Source organism: Rhincodon typus, chromosome 15, assembly GCF_021869965.1.
Source record: "Rhincodon typus isolate 14 chromosome 15, sRhiTyp1.1, whole genome shotgun sequence".
Classification (NCBI taxonomy): Eukaryota; Metazoa; Chordata; class Chondrichthyes; order Orectolobiformes; family Rhincodontidae; genus Rhincodon; species Rhincodon typus.
In genome coordinates, this window is record NC_063346.1 from 28769643 (window position 1) to 28789075 (window position 19433).

Here is a 19433-nt window from a genome sequence, read left to right on the forward strand (position 1 = left end):
AGTCACCAGATAAAAGGGTGGACATTTTTTGGCATTCATTTACAAGATGTTAGGGCAGCATTTTTTTGCCCAACCCTCATTGCCTAGAAGGTAGTTGAGCCAACTAGATGGCATTGGGTCTCGAGTCACATGTAGGTCAGACCAAAATGGCAAATTTCCTTCCATAAAGGACATTAATGAACCAGATGGAATTTCCCAACAATCAGCAATGGTTTTATGGTGATTAGACACTTAATTCCAGCATTTTAAAAAAATTGCTGAATCCAAATTCCACCATCTGCCATGGCAGGATGTGATCCTGGGTCCCTGGAACATAGCCTAGGTGTCTGGATTAATAGTTCAGTAATAATACCATGCCACCATGGTGCCAGCAGCTTATGTGGCAGACCAATTGGCCATGATTCGAAATCAGAGCAGATCGTGCTCAGTCACGTCAAGGGAGACACCCTTCAATCACTGGGCCCTGGCAAAGTAAGTCAAGGGATTGTTTATTATCAGTCAAAGGGTTTGAGCACACTTAGGCAGCCACTCGGGTCTAACAGAGTCAGGATCCTGTACTTATTGGGGTGAGTCTCCTTGAACACCCCACCATCCACCTTGGCTCTTTCTTCCCTATTATGTGCAATTTTCTCCTACACTGAGAAAAAGGGAGGATTGAAAGTCACGAAAGTGGGTGCCACAACTATTATTGCTCGTGCATGTGGGAGAAGGATGGTAAACTCTCTAAGTAGGAGGTGCAAAGGTGGGTGCATTAGTTTGGCGAGGGTGAGGGGCACAGTACATGCAATAGTAAGAGTAGCTGAGAATGAGCCAGTTCTGAGGAAGTCATGGACTTGAAATGTTAATTCTGGTTCTATCTCCCAGACCTGTGAGTTTGAACAGCATTTTCTGTGTTTATTTTCAGATTTCCAGCGTCCACAGTATTTTGCTTTTATTTGAGCATGAGCCTTGATGAGAGGTGGGAGCATTCGCAGAGAAAAAGTCTGTGATGTAACAGAGAAATGCTGGTGGCACATACCCTGACAGAGTGGAGATGGCCATTGATCTTTGCTAATGGATGCTCCTGCAGTGACCCAGGTGGCAACCTCAGACCAGGCTGGCAGGGTCTGCTGTCATAGCCTCCACTGACTGTCCTGGGATAAATAATTTAATCTCTCTCCACCACCCCCTGTACTAGATCCTCCACCTTGCCTACAAGGTGAGCAGACAATTTCCTCTTCTCTGCCAAGTCTGGGCCAAATGTCATGAACCATGCAGGGTGGCTCCAGATGCCAGTACTGACCATGCATGTATTGACCTTTTAAAGATGCGGCAGCACCAAGGATGACAGTCTATTACAGAATATTCTGCAGTGAGTTATAGAATCCAGTGAGTACTGGATCAAAGGGTGCAATCGGTGTTTGGCAGGTCGCTAATGAGAGGATTTTGGGACAAAAGCACAAGAAAACTCATTAACTCTGTACGAAATTCAACAAAAATGACACTTAGTCAAAATATGGTATGATTGAACTCTTTAGCTCATATTAACAATTACTTTAAAGCTACACTCCTGTACTAACATGTTTGAAGGTGAGTTATCACTTAAGATAACACTTATGAAAACAATGAAGTGACACTAAGATCTATTACCACAGAAACATTTATAGATCTGTGAATCAACATAACAATAGGAATGAGTAACTGTTTTAAAATCAGTGAAGACATTTCAGATTGTTTTAAAAACTGCTTTTAAAAGACAACCTCAAAGACTTGTGTTTATTGTGGACAGCAGTCTTTTAATACATCAGAGTTTGAGACAAGCAAGTCAGTTTGTGATAAATGTTTTATCATTCCAATTGCTGACAGTGATTTTTCAGATTGTGGTAAAGTCATTAAAATCACAATACATCACCATGAAGTACCGTTATTAATTTACAAGAAACTTTTACAGTCATCTAATATTTCAAGATTCAAATATAATATTGTTAAGCAAAGTAATAACATTTTGGGAGTCATAAACAATTACACAATTTGTTTCCAAACAGAAAGTAAACACTAAATAAGATTTTGATGATCCATTGAAATAAATAAAATGGAAAAAGTGCAAAAACAAAATAACTTCACACTTCCAGTGTTAGATTACCTCGCAAACAATGAGATCATGAAAATATATGAAGCAAGGTGTGGTGGTAATGAAGGTAGGCACCAGTTGGTTTCCTGCTCTCCGTTTAGTCGAAGTTACTTTTCATACCCTATAAATGCCATACAACAACACTTGGACACAGGGAAAGAAGTCAATTAAAACTGATGATAAGGAGAAAGGAGAAGCTCAAGACTTAATTTTGTTGTTACAATTTAGGAAGAAACAATTTTGCCTAAAACTTTGGATTTCTTCATCTCCTGTGTACAGATGATTAAATGTTGCACAAAACTACAAGCCAATTATTTCTATATATAAAAAAATCAAATATCAGTACTGTAGCACCTCTGATTACAGCCAGTATACATACATTTCAAGAGATTTCACAAAATATTTCAGAACACTGCAAAACAATGTTACAACACAAGAAAGATTGATGACTAGTAAAAATGTCTTAAAAAATAAATTGTACACAATAACCTGAAAATTAGTACACTTAAGTACTATAAATTAGTATTATGGATTCTAAAAAATCTTCAAAGATGGTATGAACCATCAATTCTCAATTAGAATTTAGTGTTGCATTAAGAACAGAATTCTGCATGATAATGAGTGACTCTTTTATTTGATTGATTCAACTATTTCCAGAATATTATTTTTTCCACAAATGAACCATTTCAAATAGCCTTCTGAACTGATAGTGATAACAGCAAAATGTGTGAAGCCATAGACTATGGAAAGTATGAAGAGCTCAAACATTTGTGAGGCAGAAAACTTAATAGTTGCAAACTCATCCTACAAACTGCAAGAACTTCCTAGAGTCAGAGGATTTCTCCAAATAGCCTAGAAAGATACCTGCATCTAAGGTACCCTGCACGGTTGAGGACCCAGAGCTTTAAAAGTTGCAAGGAATTTTCTTTTCCACCATACCTCACCTCCACAATCCTTTTGAAGGTTCAAGTCTTGATTTCCTGCACTAAGGAGGAGTAAAGAATTGCTCCTTTACTCTGCACCAGCATCCTCGCCTTCCCAATCTGAGGAAGGGTCACCGGACCCGAAACGTTAACTCTGATTTTTTTCTTCACAGATGCTACCAGACCTGCTGTGCTTTTCCAGCAACTTCTGATTTTATCTTCAGTACTGCACTGCAGTATCATCTGAGAATTTTGCGCTCAAGACCTACAATGAGACTCAAATGCGTATCCTTCCGATTCAGAGACACAGCTAACATGGTACGCTGGGGAAATGAGCACTGCATGTCATCACTGAAACCCTCACAATGAACACCCTGGATATCATCACTGGCTCAAAACTTAACTGGATTAACCAAATGAATACTTGTGGCTCCAAGAGCAGGTCTGAGGCTGGCAATTTTACATCAAGTAATTAATCTCCAGACTCCAACAAATTGTCCACTATTTACATGATGCAAGCCACAATGTTAAAAGAAAACTCTCCACATATTGGATAGGTGCAGTTTCAACGACACTCAAAAAACTTGCACACCATTCAGGGCAAAACAGCCTTCTTGTTTGAGACCCCATCCACCACCTCAAGTATTTACTTCAACTACAAGAAATAATGAAACAACCTACCAAGGTTCCTTTGGCATCACCTTCTAAGTTAGCAATCTTTAGAATGATAATAGTGGATTTGCAGGAACACCTCCCTCTATAAACTTTGATCCAAGTCACACACCATCCGACAGCTCACCATTGCTTCCTCATGGGAAATTGGAGATGGGAAATAAATGCTGACCTTGCCAGGGACACCCACAGCACATGAAGAAAAAGAAATGTTAGGGCCCAATTAAGTCCCCGACCAGAAACTCCAACCTTTAATGTCCCAGCTTTCTCTGTCTCTTTACAGCTTAGTTTCCAGCTTTTCTAGAAACCATTTCCTGAAGTTATGCCAGAATATCTAAAATAGTATGAGAATTTTGACCCTGCAATACTTCAGTTCTCAATGAATTATCATTTAAAAATAAAAATTGACAGCAAGCCCCATTAACTATGATTCAACTGAGATGAAATCTCCTTCGGAAATATTGCTATAAAATTAGTCATTTAGCCTTAATTCTTTGGGGTTGTAGTTGCATCTTAAGTATACACTATCACCTCAGCCGTTTTTATTTATCCAAAACCCACCTGAAAGACCACACCGTATACCAATAATGGAAGGTCTGTCTGGAATCCATAGAAATATTTTAATATTTTTTGTCTGTTCTAGATCCAGCATGAACAGGCAGTTTATGTCATCTCCTCAGCTCACATACCATCATGCCTTGCAAATATATCACTATTCCTTCATCATCACTAGGTCAAAGTTCTGAAACTCCCTGTGAACAGGCACTATGACTGTACTTATACCACACAGTGATACAGGAAGCTGGGTCATTGCAAATAGGAATAGGTAATAAATGCTAGCCTTGCCAGCGTTGCTCACATTCCATGAAGGAATAAAGAAAATTTGGAATATACTTATGACTCATTGAAGAAAAATAATTATTTTCTATATTATTAAATAGATCAGCAGATTAAATTTTCCTAATTTCCCTCTAAATTCTCAAAAGAAATGAATGACTCAAGTTAGGAGAGGTTCCCATGGGCACTCTATAATCTTGCTCAGCAAGTTCCATTCAGGTCCAGTTGGCATGTTATTTTTCCTAAGTTTGCATGTGGGTGTTACATTTGCTCCTGATCCTCTTTACTCAGCATAAAAAACATTTTTTAAGGATTCTGGATGATGATCAAGGTTTTTTTCATCTCTTTGGGCACAAAGAAATCAAAAATCAACTGGCTCTGCTAATGCTGTTAACTTGAAATTTAGCAGATCAGTGACTAAAACTGAACCACAGCTTTCCGTTTTGTATAGCTTAATGGCTTGCTATCAGGTGCATTTACCCACTGAGTCATAAAAGTGAACTACACACAGTCTGCCCCTCCCTCCACTATGATTGACCAAGTGGAAATTCTTTAGTTGTAAAGGGGTAGTGTGGCTTCTCACTCCCAATGGTAATGGTGCAAAAAAGTGCACCAAAAGCTGGTGAGCAGAGGTTTGATTTCCAGAAGAATGTAAGTCCAACTTTAAATGAAGGTCAAATAAGGGCCACATAGTCTTGGACATCCTGCAAAAGCTGACATCAGGAGCTTTCTGACAGCAGGCCCAAACTGTTTTTACGTTTTCTGTCTGTTAGGAGAAGTATCACTCAAACATACCAGATTATGTAGAAAATGAAGAGAAAATAATTTCTCACACAGTAAACATTTCCTGACGGAAGAAATTACAAGGCTGGAAGAAGTAACATTTTTATGTATACTTCAAACATTTTTAAAATTCATTTTACAATGTGGGCATCACTGGCTAGGCCAGCATTTTTTGCCTATTTCTAATTATCCAAAGGGCAGTTAAGAGTCAACCACATTGCTGTGCATCCAGAGTCACACATACACCAGACCAGGTAAGGACTACAGATTCCTTCTCTGAAGGACATTAGTGAACCAGAGGGGGTTTTGCCAACAGTTTCATAGTCATCATTAGACTTGTAATGCTAGATTATTACTGAATTTGAACTCCACCATATGTCATGGCACAATTTGAACCCAGGTCCCCAGAACATTAAATGGGTCCCTGGATTAATAGTCTAGTGGTAATAGCACTAGGCCATTTGCTTCCCTGTGAAGTGGGGAATGGAGGAGGAGTTACATTAAGAGTTATAAGGCATTAAAATGCATTACATGCAGTGACACAGAGTATTTACACATACTGTTATTTCAGATGGCTGAATTTTCTGAAGAAAATTAAAAATAGTAAAACAGTGATGTATTTGGACCTTTAAACAAAGTTGGCTATTATTTACATGGTCACCCTCCTTGCTAGATTATCACTGACATTTTGATAGACAGCTGCCACACTTCTCTAACAGTGGATTGTGGGAAAGAAAAATTCAGAATAATGTGAAAGCAGTATCCTAAACTCTGAAAATGACCCACTATGTCTCTAAGGAATTCAGATAGTGTCACTAAAAACAAATAAGTTGGTAATTTCCAGGTATCTTTTTATTCCATTACTTTCTTCTCTCCCTGGAAGGTCACCCTCTTTTTACTTTATTTTAAAAATGTAAACAAACTCCAAAAACTAAAACATTAGTGAAATTAAATGTACATATCAATCTGAAGAACATACATTTGTTTTTCATTGTGCTCCAAAAAGACAACACAAGTTGTGACTTCAACCAGTAGCGAATTGAAGGCTCAATTTCATTAATGGCAAACTAAACTACTGACTTTGTAAAATAAATTTTGGACCATTCTTAAATATTGTGCATTTACAGAATACTTTCAAAAGTAGAAACACTCAAATTTCAATTTCATAACAGTTGAATGGAATAAAACCAATGCACAAATAACCACACAGGAATATTCACACAAACACTAAAACACTTTGCATATGCTTCAGCCAGTACAGTTCTCAACCACTAAATCTCTTTCTAATGAAGGGATCATGCGATGCTTCCTCAACCGATTCTAAAGTGATTGACTAAATCCTCAAATTGAAGAGAAATGTTTCCATGACTGAAATGTTGACTTTGGAGTGTGTAACAATATCTCAACTGCTTGAATCTTTGTGCGTTTTTCTGAAGGAGCTCAATTTGTTTTATTATGAAGACTGAGGTACCACCTCCATAACTTTTTGACTGAAAACAGTTACAGAATCTGCAAGAAAGTAGGAAAAAATATTTATTGATAAAACTAACAATATGTTAGTGCTAATAACATGTTTTCAAACATACTAGTTAATAAGACAGTAACTGGCTGAAAATGGTGCCAACAGACAACCTGTAAACATCAAATCTCTAGACCTTACTATTTTTAGAGAAGACTAGCACAAAGAAGCCAAAATACGAGCCTGTTTACTCAGCAGGTTTCCAATAATTTGGAAATTGGAGTTCTATGATTGCTATTTTAGGCCTGAATAGTCAGGTTGAGTGTGGGTGGTAGACTAATTAGTAAAGTTAAATCATATTGGATTTAGGGAGAGCTTGTCAATTGGATACAAAATTGGCTTGATGATAGGAAACAGAGGATGGTGGTGGAGGTTTGTTTTTTGGACTAGAACCCTGTGACCAGCAGTGTTCCACAGGGATCACTGGTGGGTCTACTGTTGTTTGTCTTTTATATGAACAATTTGGATAAGAATTTAGTAGGAATGGTTAGCAAGTTTACAGACATACCAAAATTAGTGATATAATCAATAGTGAAGGTGGTTATCTAAGATTGCAAAGGGATCTTGATCAATTGGGCCATTGGGCTGAGGAGTGGCAGATGGAGTTTAATTTGGATAAACATGAGGTATTGCATTTTGGTAAGACAACAAGGGTAGGTCTTGCACAGTTAATGATAGGGTCCTGGAGAGTGTTGTCAAGCGAACAGACCTGGGGATTCGGGTATACAGTTCTTTGAGAGTTGTGTCACAGGTAGACAGGATGGTTATGAAGGTATTTGGCACACTTGCCTTTTGCTTAGATCACCGAGTATAGGGATTAGGATGTCATCTTGAGGCTGTATGGGATGTTAGTAAGGCCACTTTTAGAATACTGTGTACAATTCTGGTCACCCTGCTTTGGGAAGGATATTATCAAATTGGAGAGGGTTCAGAGAAGTTTCACCAGGATGTTGCTAGAACTAAAGGGTTTGAGTTATAAGGAAAGGCTGGATAGGCTGTGACTTTTTTTTCACTGGAGTGTAGGAGTTTGGGGGCTGACCTTCTAGAGGTTTATAAAATCAAAGGACATAAATAAGGTGAATAGCAAAGGTCTTTTCCCTAGGGTGGGAGAGTTCAAAACTAGGGAGCATATTTTAAGGTGAGAGGAGAAAGGTTCAAAAGGGACTTGAGGGGCAACTTTTTCACACAGAGGGTGGTTTATATGTGGAATAAACTGCCAGAGGACGTGGTAGATACAGGTAAAGTTACAACTTTTAAACAGTTACTTGGATAGGAATAATTTAGAAGGATATAGACCAGATGCAGGCAAGTGAGACTTGTTTCATTTGGGAAACTTGGTCAGCATAGATGAGTTGGACCAAAGGCTCTGTTTCTGTGCTTAATGACTCTATGAATCTATGACCAATTCTACTGATGTTGGAGTGGAAAGGATTTTCTTTTATTCATTTGTGGGATGTGGGCATCCACACTGGTTGGCTAGCATTGCCTGTCCCTAGTTTCCCTTGGAGGTCGTGGTGAGCTGCTTCTTGAATCATTGCAGTCCACCTGCTGTTGTTGATCTACAATGCCATTTGGGAGGGAATTCCAGGATTATGACCCAGTGACAGTGAAGGAATGGTGATATATTTTCAAGTCAGGAAGGTGAGTGTTTTGCATGTGGTAGTGTTCCCATGTATCTGCTGTCCTTGTGTGTTTGGAAGGTGCTGTCTGAGGATCTTTGAAGTTCTGCAGTGCATCTTGTAGATGGTACACACTGCTACTACTGAGCATTGGTGGAGGGAATGGATGTGCGTGTGGTGCCAATCAAGCAGGCTGTTTTGTCCTGATGACGTCGAGCTTCGAGTGTTGTTGAAGCTGCACTGACCCAGGTAAATGGGGAATATTCTATCACATTCCTGACTTGTGCCATGTAGATGGTGGACAGGCTTTGGGGAGTCAGGAGGTGAGTTACTCACCACAGCACTCCTAGCCTCTGACCTGCTCTTGTTGCTGCTGTGGTTATGTGGGGAGTCCGACTGAGTTTCTCCTAAATGGTAACTCCCAGGATGTTGAGGGGGGGGTTCATGATAGTAACACCAATGAATGTCAAGGGCCAGTGGTTACATTACTGAAGATGATCATAGCCTGGCGTTTATGTGGTGCGAATGTTACTTGCCTCTTGCAGTCCAAGCCTGGACATTGTCCAGACCTTGTTGCATTTGAGCACAGATTGCTTCAGCATCCGAGGACTTATGAATGTTGGTGAAAATTGTGCAAAAATGAGTGAGCATCTCTACTTCTGACCTTAAGATGGAGAGAAGGTGATTGATAAAGCAGCTGAAGATGGTTGGAATGCTCCATCTGTACCACCGTTTTCCCCAGGTTCTTCTACACTCCGCCTTTCATGTGTTCATATAACCTTTTACACAATCTTCTCCACAATTACCCAAAGGACACCTCATCTGACTCGAAGGTGTTCTGGGACCAGATCCACCGATGTATCTCAGGCCTCCAAAGGGGTATCCTGCCTATCGCACATTGGATCAGTGGTTAGCACTGCTGCCTCACAGCGCTAAAGACCTAGATTTGATTCCAGCCTCTGTGCAAACTCCATACGGACAGTCGTCATTCTCCCCATGTCTGCATGGGTTTCCTCTAGGTGCTCCAGTTTCCTCCCACAGTCCAAAGGTGTGCAGGCTAGGTACATTTGCCATTGAAAATGCAGGATTACAGGGAAAGGATAGGGGCTTGGGTCTGGGTGGGATGCTCTCTGGAGGGTCAGTGTTGATTTGATGGGCCAAATGTCCTGCTTCTACACTAAAAGTGATTCTATGAAACCGACTGAGAACAGACCTGGTTTTAGCCTGTCTAATCTCTGCACTCCAAGCTCCACACACTAGAGATTCCAAAATCTGATTTCAATGGAGGCAGCTGGCCTTTTAATCCCCTCATGCATAAAACAAGGCCTGACACCAATCTCTTCTCTTCTCCCACCTCTGTCTGACCCCTCACCCCCTGATATTGGAGCCCCGACTTCTTTTGGCTTTTTCAGCACAAAAGAGATGCTCTCGGTCATGGTAAAAATTGCAGTGTGAAGTATTATATTCACCTTATGATGCATTGTTTACTTATTAATCATATATTTTTATCGTGATCATACGTACAGATTGTATCCAAGAGCCACTTAGGTTTGTTTTGCCAGTAAACGCCAACATAATAGACTGGAAGCCCAGAGAGGATAATGACCAATCCAATAGCGCATTCCACAGGCGTCATCCATATAGAAACAACAATCAGGAAGACACAGGCTAGCACAAAACAGATTGGCAGCAGGATGTTAAACTGCAAGGTAAAAGATAGATTTAAAATAGCTTTCAATGAAACATTTTCAACTTCATTAGCACTGAATATCCATTTGAATCAAGTTTATTGTTTCTCCTACATTTACTTTTTAGGTCACTCACGTCATGGGATAGATCAGATCGATATAAAAATCGATAGATTTATGCCATCCTGTGCCAATGAAAAATCCATCTGTCAAACCATAATTTGGCTCTAATACAAAAGGGCTAGTAAAGAATGGCTGTAATTCATTCAAGCACAATATTGATATTCTGAAATGACATTCAGTTGACGTAATTCATATGGATTTTAGCAAAGCTCTTGATAAATTCCCATATGGGAAACGGATTGAGAATGTTAAGTACATGGATTTGAGGGGAAACTTGGCAAAATTCCAGAAACTGGCCTAGTGACAAGTCACAAAGGGTAGTGGTAGAAGGCTGTGCAAGTGCCTGGAGGCCGGTGCCAGCAGTGTACCTCAAGGATCTGTACTGGGACCCTATAAATAAATTATATAGATGAAAATGTGGGGGCAATGTCAAGCAAATTGGCAGATGACCCCAAGATTGGTAGAGTGGTTAATAGTGAAGAAAACGGTTGTAGGTTACAGGAAGATACAGAGGGGTTGGTCAGATAGGCAGACCAGTGGCAGATGGTATTTAACCCACTTATGTGCGAGCTGATGCACTTTGGAAGAAGAAACAAGATGGAGTATTTAATGAATGGCAGGACACTGGGTAGCTTAAAGGAACAGAGGGATCTTGGGGGAATTATTCACAGATCCCTGAAGTTGGCAGAGCATGTGAACAGGATAGTTAAGGCGATCTATGGGGCACATGCCTGCATCAGTTGTAGTTACATAGAATAAAACAGCCAGGAGGTAATGTATGAATTGTACATATAGTGTTGGTTACGACACAGCTGGAGTACTGTGTGCAGTTCCGGTCACCTTACTACCAGGAAGGCTGTGATAGCACTACAGAGTACAGGGGAGGTTCACCAGGATGTTGCCTGGGATGGAGAAACTGAATAGGTTTGGATTGTTTTTTCTACAGCAGAGAAGATAAAGGGGGACATGACTGAGGTGCATAAGGTTATGAAGGGTATAGAAGGGTGAATAGAGAGCAGCTGTTCCCCTTGGTTGAGGGGTCAATCATGAGGGCATAGTTTTAGGGTAAGGAGCAGGAGTTTCAGAGCCGATTTGAGAAAAACTTTCACTCAGCAGGTGGTGGGAATCTAGAATGCACTGCCAGAGAAGGTAGTGGAGGCTAGAAACCTTACAATTTTAAAAAAAATTGGATCAGCACTTCAAATAGCATAATATTCAAGGATATAGGATAAGTGCAGGAAATTGGGATTAGTGTGCCTTTAGTGATAGTTATATTGATGCAGACTCGATGGGACGAAGGGCCTTTTCTGTACTATATGACTCTGAATCTAAAATGCTGTGTTATAGAAAGGAGGAGAGCTATTAGCAAATTGTAAAATACTTTCTTGCTGATGTCCTTTTAGGTCACAAATCTACTTTGAATATTTACAACAACTTGTTAAATCCCTTGCTGTGAAAGGTCAGAAATAATGCTTTAATCACAAAGTACATTATTCAAAAGAGAAGGTCACTTTTTACTTTCTGGATTTTATACAAAGTGGATTTTTCTCTGGCTTAGTGCCTAACACCACAACTTGTGAATTGGGCTATGACTAGGAAGCACAGCACCTGCTGATGGAGCCCTTCCCTCAGGATCAAATGCAAGCTCATGTCACAGTAAGACAACACCTCCAGGGTCCCCATTGTTCAGTGAGACTAAGACATAGGAGCAGAAATTAGGCCATTTGGCCCATCAAGTCTGCTCTGCCATTCAATCATGGCTGATAAGTTCCTCAACCCCATTCTCCTGCTTTCTCCCAGAGATATCAGGGTAATCAAAATCAGATCACATGATTTACTTCAGACATTTTTCACACCACTTTAATTGTATAAAACTGCTCTGCTCTCAAGGAAAGAAACATTTGAAACAGAGATAAAGGAACAGTGGCTAAAAGCAAATGCAACTCCTAAAGTCAATTTATATTGTGGTATTTTATGACTTCAAGCACCACAAATTTTTTTACGTCACTTATCCAGCACCCGAGGACAGAACTAGCTGCGAGCACAGACCCCTGAGGAATCACACTGAATAGTTACGTGACTACTGTACTGTTAAAATAATGAAAGTTGACACTTAATGTTCAATGTATGTTTTTCCTAATATAATGATCACCAAATTATGCAGCAAATTCCCAACCCCCTGATAGTACTGTTCCATGGGATAAATACACATATTTCAAAGATTTCTTAAAGTATGACATACTGTGCTCCAAATTACCTGCCTTAGGTCTGACCACTCCCCTAACTAACTTGACCTCTGCAGTGCATTAGGTTCGTGCTGAAGTTGGAGGATGCTAATTTCCCCAAATCTCTTAAAGCAGCTCTGCAAATGACTCCCAGGACAACAGATGTGCAGAGGTGTCGTGGATCACCTGACCTCAGTTTTGTTTCCTTCCTCCTTGGAAATTCTAACTCTTCTACTGAGCACTAACCCCTTGATGGTGAAATGATTTTATTTTGTACAAATTACAATTTGCTGAGCTGGAAGTTACTGAGAAAGCCAAAGTTATGTACTTGTTTTATTTTACACACGACTAGCATGAGTTGATACCATTATAGCCACAAGAGAGCCCTCCCATACATTGCATGTAAACATGTGAAATGGATCAGGATTATAGCTGCCCATTTACCTTAATAGGCCGTTCCATTTCTGGCTTCTTGTAGCGTAGCCACATCATTCCGACAATGGCTAATGCAATACATAACCAGTTGAAGAAACTGAAGAAGTTAATGACAGAGTATATGTTGACAGAGAATGCATACATCAAAGTCATCCAACACTGCAAAACAAAAAGGAACCAAGAAAACATCAACAGGAGAACAAACTTTACAGATTTGAGCAAGTTCTTCACTGTGAAACAATTCAAGTTGGTGGGGGTGGGGGGTGAACTCCTCAGTGCCTAATGGCGAAACTGAAAGGATCCCCACTCCAAAGGCCACTTGACTGAAAAGCCTGGCTTCCGGGGTGGGAGCAGAAGGAGCCACAAAACTGTGCACTTCGCCATTCTGACCAGGGAGCGCATATCCATGTGTGGAAGCTATGGGGGCACAGGGCATGACTGACAGCAAATCAGTGGGCTCAGCAGCTAAATGGAAATGCGCCTACCTCTTCACTTTAATAGTTCCTTGCCTCAGTTTAGTTGATGGCTTTCCCAAAGCCAGGGAAATCTGGTAGGTCTGGATTAAATTTGAAATAGTGCAGCTTAATTATATTTAAAATGGGAACAGATTGGACATTGAGATCCCACCTCCAACCACTTCCCAAACTCTCCCATCCCACTTACATTAAAGCTGAAAGTTGGCGTTTTCTACCAGTTTCTTGGAATTAAAATTTCCCCCTCATGTTTCCACTGGGACACCAAATCTGCTTTTAGCAAAGCAATTACCCTGAAATAGTGCCAGTAAAACCACACATTTCCGTACTAATGGAAAGAAAGCAGAGCTCAGAGCAGTCAGGCCATGGCTGCAATGGTTACGGGCTGGCTATGTAACTTGACCCCACCATCAGTATATTAAATGCCTGAACAAGTCCACTAATGGCACAAGGCAGCAGGCAGATCAATTTGCAATCAGAATAACGAGAATAGTATAGTATTGTTTCATTGAAGTAGTTAATGCAATAACTTCTTGGGTCATGAGAGAGTTGTACTTTGTCTTATCTACTGATCTTTAGCAGACAAGTCAATAAAATGGAAGCTGTTACTTTAAGGTGCATGAAGAAAGCCATTGTAAATGTAATGAGCAGAAAGGAATTGTTCAAATGTTATAAAAACAATAATTTGACATCAAAAGTCTAACTTGCAAGATGAATACTTCCATCTTTATTAATTGGAAATACATTTTACTGCAACTCCTAATAAATTTCCTTCACTTCTGACCTTAGTTTATTCATGGGATATGACTGTTGCTGGCTGGGCCAACATTTATTGCCAGTCCCTAGCTGCCCTTGAGAAGATGAGGTGAGCTGCCTCCTTGAATCGCTACTGGCCATTGGTGTAGGTAGATCCACGATGCTGTTAAGGAGGGAGGTCCGGTGTCTGACGCAACAGCAGTGAAGGAACGGCAATGTATTTCCACATCAGGATGGTGAGTGGCTTGGAAAGGAACTGGCAGGTGGTGGTGTTTAATGTATCTGCTGCCCTTTAATCAGAACGGACCAATGTTCTCTCTCCTGAAAATGTAGAGCTTGCTCATATGCATGTGCAAGGAGATTGGGGATTATCTGAGGCCTCTTGCAAGGCTGGATTTGATGGAGGGATTAGGGATTTCACATATCAAAGCAGCACCACCAAAGAAACAGTGCATTATGGTACAAGCCTACTAGCTTTGCATGGATCCAGGCCGCAGATGAGTAATAGTGGGATGAGGGTCACAGGGAAGGGGACTGGCTCTCAGCAGACCTTTCCTGATGCCAGACATTGAGTACCTTTAAACAAGGCACTCTTGTGCCCCAGAGGCCACCAACAATATGGCAGCTTTGCTGTGTCAACACCAGTGACAGCAGATAAGGTCCTTAAGTGGGCATTAGTTGTCTGTCAAATGCCTCAATTTGCAGGAGGGGAGGAAGACAGACTTAATTGGAGTTCAGGTGGAAAGGCAGCAGGGCCTCACCTGCTATCCTCCCACCAACTAAATACCCCAACACCACCACAAATCATCACAGGGAGGACATTAAATATCACCCACCATACAGGACAGCTACACCACCTTGCTTATCATTTACCATTGGTAGAGAATCCAGAGAATATTTCACTGTCCAATGCAAATCAAACATTTAGTTTCTCAGGCAGTTCCCGTTTGGGATTTGAATTAGATTTTCAGCAAAAAAATGCCCGAGTACCCATATTCCAAAGGATTTTTGAATTTTATGCCCTGGAATGCAGCTCTCCAGTTTGATCTTCCACTGTGTTTTTGCCGAAAAGCAAGATAGTGGCAGGAAAATGTGGGTAATAAAATAAAGAGAAAAGCCCTGCCACCACACTCCAAACCTAATCTGACCTCTCGCACTGTAGCCAACCACCTAATCCAACTACCCACCCACCCCCAACCTCTCAAATCATACAAGTGTCAGTGGTGGGATGGTGGAAAGCTTTCTTCCTATCTGTTCCTCTTACCAGGTGGTCACAGGTTCTAGATATTGGTGGCAACAACTTTTATTTCAGCAAGGTGGAGGGATACAGCCAAGTATAGGCCTTGTCCATGTCTACAACAGTCTCCAGAATTTATCTTTATAGGTCATCTCCTATGCTGGCTATTTGTTTTTCTCTTACAGGTTCTCCCTTTTTAAAAATCCCCTGCCACCTCATCCAGTGTTACAGCAGTGACCCCACTACAACATGGCCATATTTTCTAGGCCTAGTGGGTGATGCATCCTTGAAGCCCTATCTATATAAAAAATTGCACACAATCCAAGAAAATAGGTCTGGGCTAAAGCAGCCTCAGAAAGGAGCACAGAGTCCCAGCCCAACAAGTACAGCCCTGAAGTGGAGAATTTAGCCCACTCCAATTTTTTTGGTACTGAAAAAGACATCTATCCACTGTTTCTGTCAAAATCTGTATTTGACTGTTATTAAATCAGTCAGGGAATTTTATCTTGCATCTTTCACTGAAGAGAAAGAACAATATGTTCAGTGCTTTAGCTTTCTATCATGGACACCATTTGCCAAAGCAGGAAATGTATGCTGTGGGAACAATGTGCAAGGTCAATCATCATAAAATATACAAATTAAGTAGATTATAGGATAATTCTCAATTGTTTTTCTTTGGAAAACCAGAAAGTGAACATCAAATTTCTGCTACTTTCACCACTGAAACACCACAGTTGGACAGGCAGCGTGTTTACCTTGAAGCCAGCTGTAAGGCACTTAATGTGCAGCAACTTGTGTTCTTTCGTCAAGTAGTGTTGTCAATTGTGATAGCAATCACTTCAGGGCTCACTACTTCAAGTCAGCCTCAATAGTGTTCTGTCAGTCTATGCCCATTTGTGTGCTCGGTTAACGTAATCCTCATTATATGTGGAGATTTGGAGCCTGACCCACTTGACTAAATGTTTTTTTTTAAAAGAAACCTCTTTGCTTGGTGCCAATAACAAATCCGATTCACTTTAACTATAACTGATTGGATCATGCACATACTCGGCGATGCAGTTGAAGCTCTAGTAATATAGTTAGTTGCAAGCAACATACAACACTCCTCAAGGCAACATTATTTCACCAAAATAACATCCCTTTAGATTACTTTTGATTATCAACTTTAGTCTGCAACTATTCTGTACATTTTTATTTTGTATCCTGCAATGGCCCTAACTACTCCTATTTCTGTAACTTCCTTTGTGGCTATAACCTGATGCTAAGTGCCCTATTCTTCCATCACTGGCTTTTTGCATTCCTTTCTTCAACCTGCTACTTAATGCTCTGCCTTTAGCTGCCTGTGCACCAAATTTGATGATTCTCCTCCTGAATTTTTCCCTTTCCACTTTTCTCATCACCCTTTAATGTCCTCCTTTAATCAAGATTAGGCCATTGACAAATGTCTCTCTCTTTCTTCCGTATAATGAAGTGTTTAGGGATATTTGTTAAAAACACTCAGTGTAAACGTTGTTGTTATATCCATTGTTGCCTCCACTAAAACATCTATACCTCTAGTGCACAAGTTTGAGGGAAAAAAAGTACACAGTTTTATGCAAAGACAACACTTATTTGGAAAAAAAAATCCTAATCATTAGAGCTACAGAAATTCTTTTGTGAACAGATAATCCAATGATTTTCTTCATAAACTAAAGCAGGTAGATACAATCTGAAACTTTGGTAAATCTCACACTTCCTCTTCTCTTGTACAACCTCAACAGCAATTTTGCACCCACTTATTTTTTGAGAGTCAGAGTATAACTACATAGCAACTTGACAATGCACTTACTGCTCCTACTTCTATTAAATCAAGAATACCAATACAGCAAATAATTCTGGCAGACACTAATGAGTACAACCAGGGCACTTTTAAACCGGATCAAATAAAAGTTCAAATTACAGACACCAAAAGTGAAATTAAAGGCTTCAAAATAACAACACACCAAATGGTTCACCATTTTTGTTTACAACTATTCTGTGTTAATGACTTATAATTGCAATCACAAAATTATTGCAGTTACTTGAAAAACTCATTGTATTCAGTACTGTAAACGTGTAAGTTGTTTTCAATAATAGAACAGGGCTGGTTTTGTACCTTGTACACTTGTGGAAAAAATTAAGCAAACAGTTCCATAGCACAGAACTGTCCTCTTGTTTACACAGTCAAACATCAATTAGGAAATAAATACTTACAGTAAATATTAAGGATGGCAAGGGAGTAAAACGTTTTGGGTGAATCATAGACAGAAGGCTAGGCAAGTGACCCTCTCGTGATCCCACAAAGAATAATCTGCAATAAGTAAAAGGAACTATTAAAGTTAAAGAAAAAGCTATAACAGGGAAGGCAAACATTTACTGATATCAATAAGTGAAACCAATTTCCTGCAAAAGGCTGACACTGGGCTCATTTCTGTTCTGTTTCTGCACCTCCTGACTGTCATTCATCTTGGTGGGTTAGGTTCCATGCTTAACTACCTAGTGGTAGCCAGACAGTCATTGTTAATGATTTCACTTCTCACTATGCACCAATATCTCCAATGTCTCCCAAGGATCAATACTTAGCCGCTGTCACTTATCACTTACATGTTGCCCTCAAAAACATCACATTAACTTACAGCTTAACTTTCCATGTACACACCAACATCTCATGTCACTTTTAATCGACCGACTCTTCCATTGTTTTCACGTTGTCAAACTGCTTGTATGACCTCCAGTACTGGTGAAAAAAAAAGAGACAGGTCCTCCAAACAAATTCCTGTTAAGAATGAGCCCACTGTCCTTGGAGATCACCAAAAGCACTACTTTGTAACTGCTAACTCCATCTTTCTCTCTGGCAACTGTTTGAAACCGAATCAAATGATTCACAATCTTGGCAACAAATTTGGTCTGAGCTGGACTGGCAAGCACAATCCCACAATCACCAGGATAGTCTATTTTCACCTTTCTAACATTACTTGACTTTGCCGCTGTTTCAGCTCATCTGTTCTGCCTAAATCCTCATTTCAGCCTTCTTCAACCTCTAGACTTGCATATACCTGGACTTGGTACTTGAACTAGAGGCCATACAAGCTACACCATCCTATCCACTAACTATCTTGTGTGTGTGCTTGGTGACTTGGTTGCCAATTACACAACACCTCAATTTCAACACGCTGAGCCTTGTTTTTGGACCCAACCCCACGCTAGCTTTCCTATCTTTAGACCCACAACCCTCTGAGTTAATTTCTAACTCTGGCCTCTTAAATAGTCTAAATTTTAGAAGCTCCATCAATGGCAGATATGCCTTTCATTGCAATGCCATAGTTCTGAACTTCTCTTCCTAAAATTCTCCTCCAGTCTCTCTCATATTCTGCCTTTAGCAGCTCCTTAAAGCCATACATCTTTTACCAAGCTTCTGGTCGTCTACACTGATTCTCTCATCTAATGACATGGTGCTAAACTTTGATAAATAATATTCCCGTGAAGCACTTTGGATCCCGCAAGAAATCCCAACAGAATCCAAGTTCAGCTTGACATCACTGGCACTTTCTAAAACTGTACTGAAACACAATGCATGATGGGAAGATTCTTGCCAGGTCATCAGGGTTCTCAGCTGCAAGCCTGGAGGGAGATGGAAAGACATCTACACTGGTCTTTTTCAGGAAGGCCTGCCAAACAACAAGTCTACCATGCAGTGGCAAGGCCATAGCTGTGGCCTTCCTAGTATCTGTTCTCTGGGAGGCAAAGTTTTATCTTTTGGGAACGGGTGGTCAATCAGAGGCCAGCAGCTTGTGTGTTCAGCAAGGCTGTGGTGGTAGGGACAACTGCTGAAAAAACAAGCTCCAGAGTTCCAGGATCACAGTGACCTAGGCCACATAATGCCAGGGCTACAGGTTTGGACAGTGGGGATCCTGGGGCTTGGCAGATTTGGTTTTCAGCAGCACACCCATTGCCACTGCTCCTCAACATCCCGATGCCCAATTCCTCGATCAGGCACTGAATGCCTTTGACCGAG

General features: G+C 40.5%; 1 protein-coding gene across 1 annotated transcript in view; it reads right to left on the reverse strand.

Moving 5' to 3' along the window:
• Positions 1–1726: 1726 nt before the first annotated feature.
• Positions 1727–19433, reverse strand: part of slc7a5 (solute carrier family 7 member 5) — a 63230-nt gene continuing 45523 nt past the window's right edge. Inside the window, exons 7-10 of the mRNA XM_020511858.2 lie at positions 17633–17729; positions 12944–13093; positions 9988–10165; positions 1727–6834 (exon numbers count right to left, since the gene is read on the reverse strand). Of these exons, the coding sequence (XP_020367447.2) occupies positions 6779–6834; positions 9988–10165; positions 12944–13093; positions 17633–17729 (481 nt within the window). The 3' untranslated portion in view covers positions 1727–6778. The remainder of the gene's footprint in view (positions 6835–9987; positions 10166–12943; positions 13094–17632; positions 17730–19433) is intronic.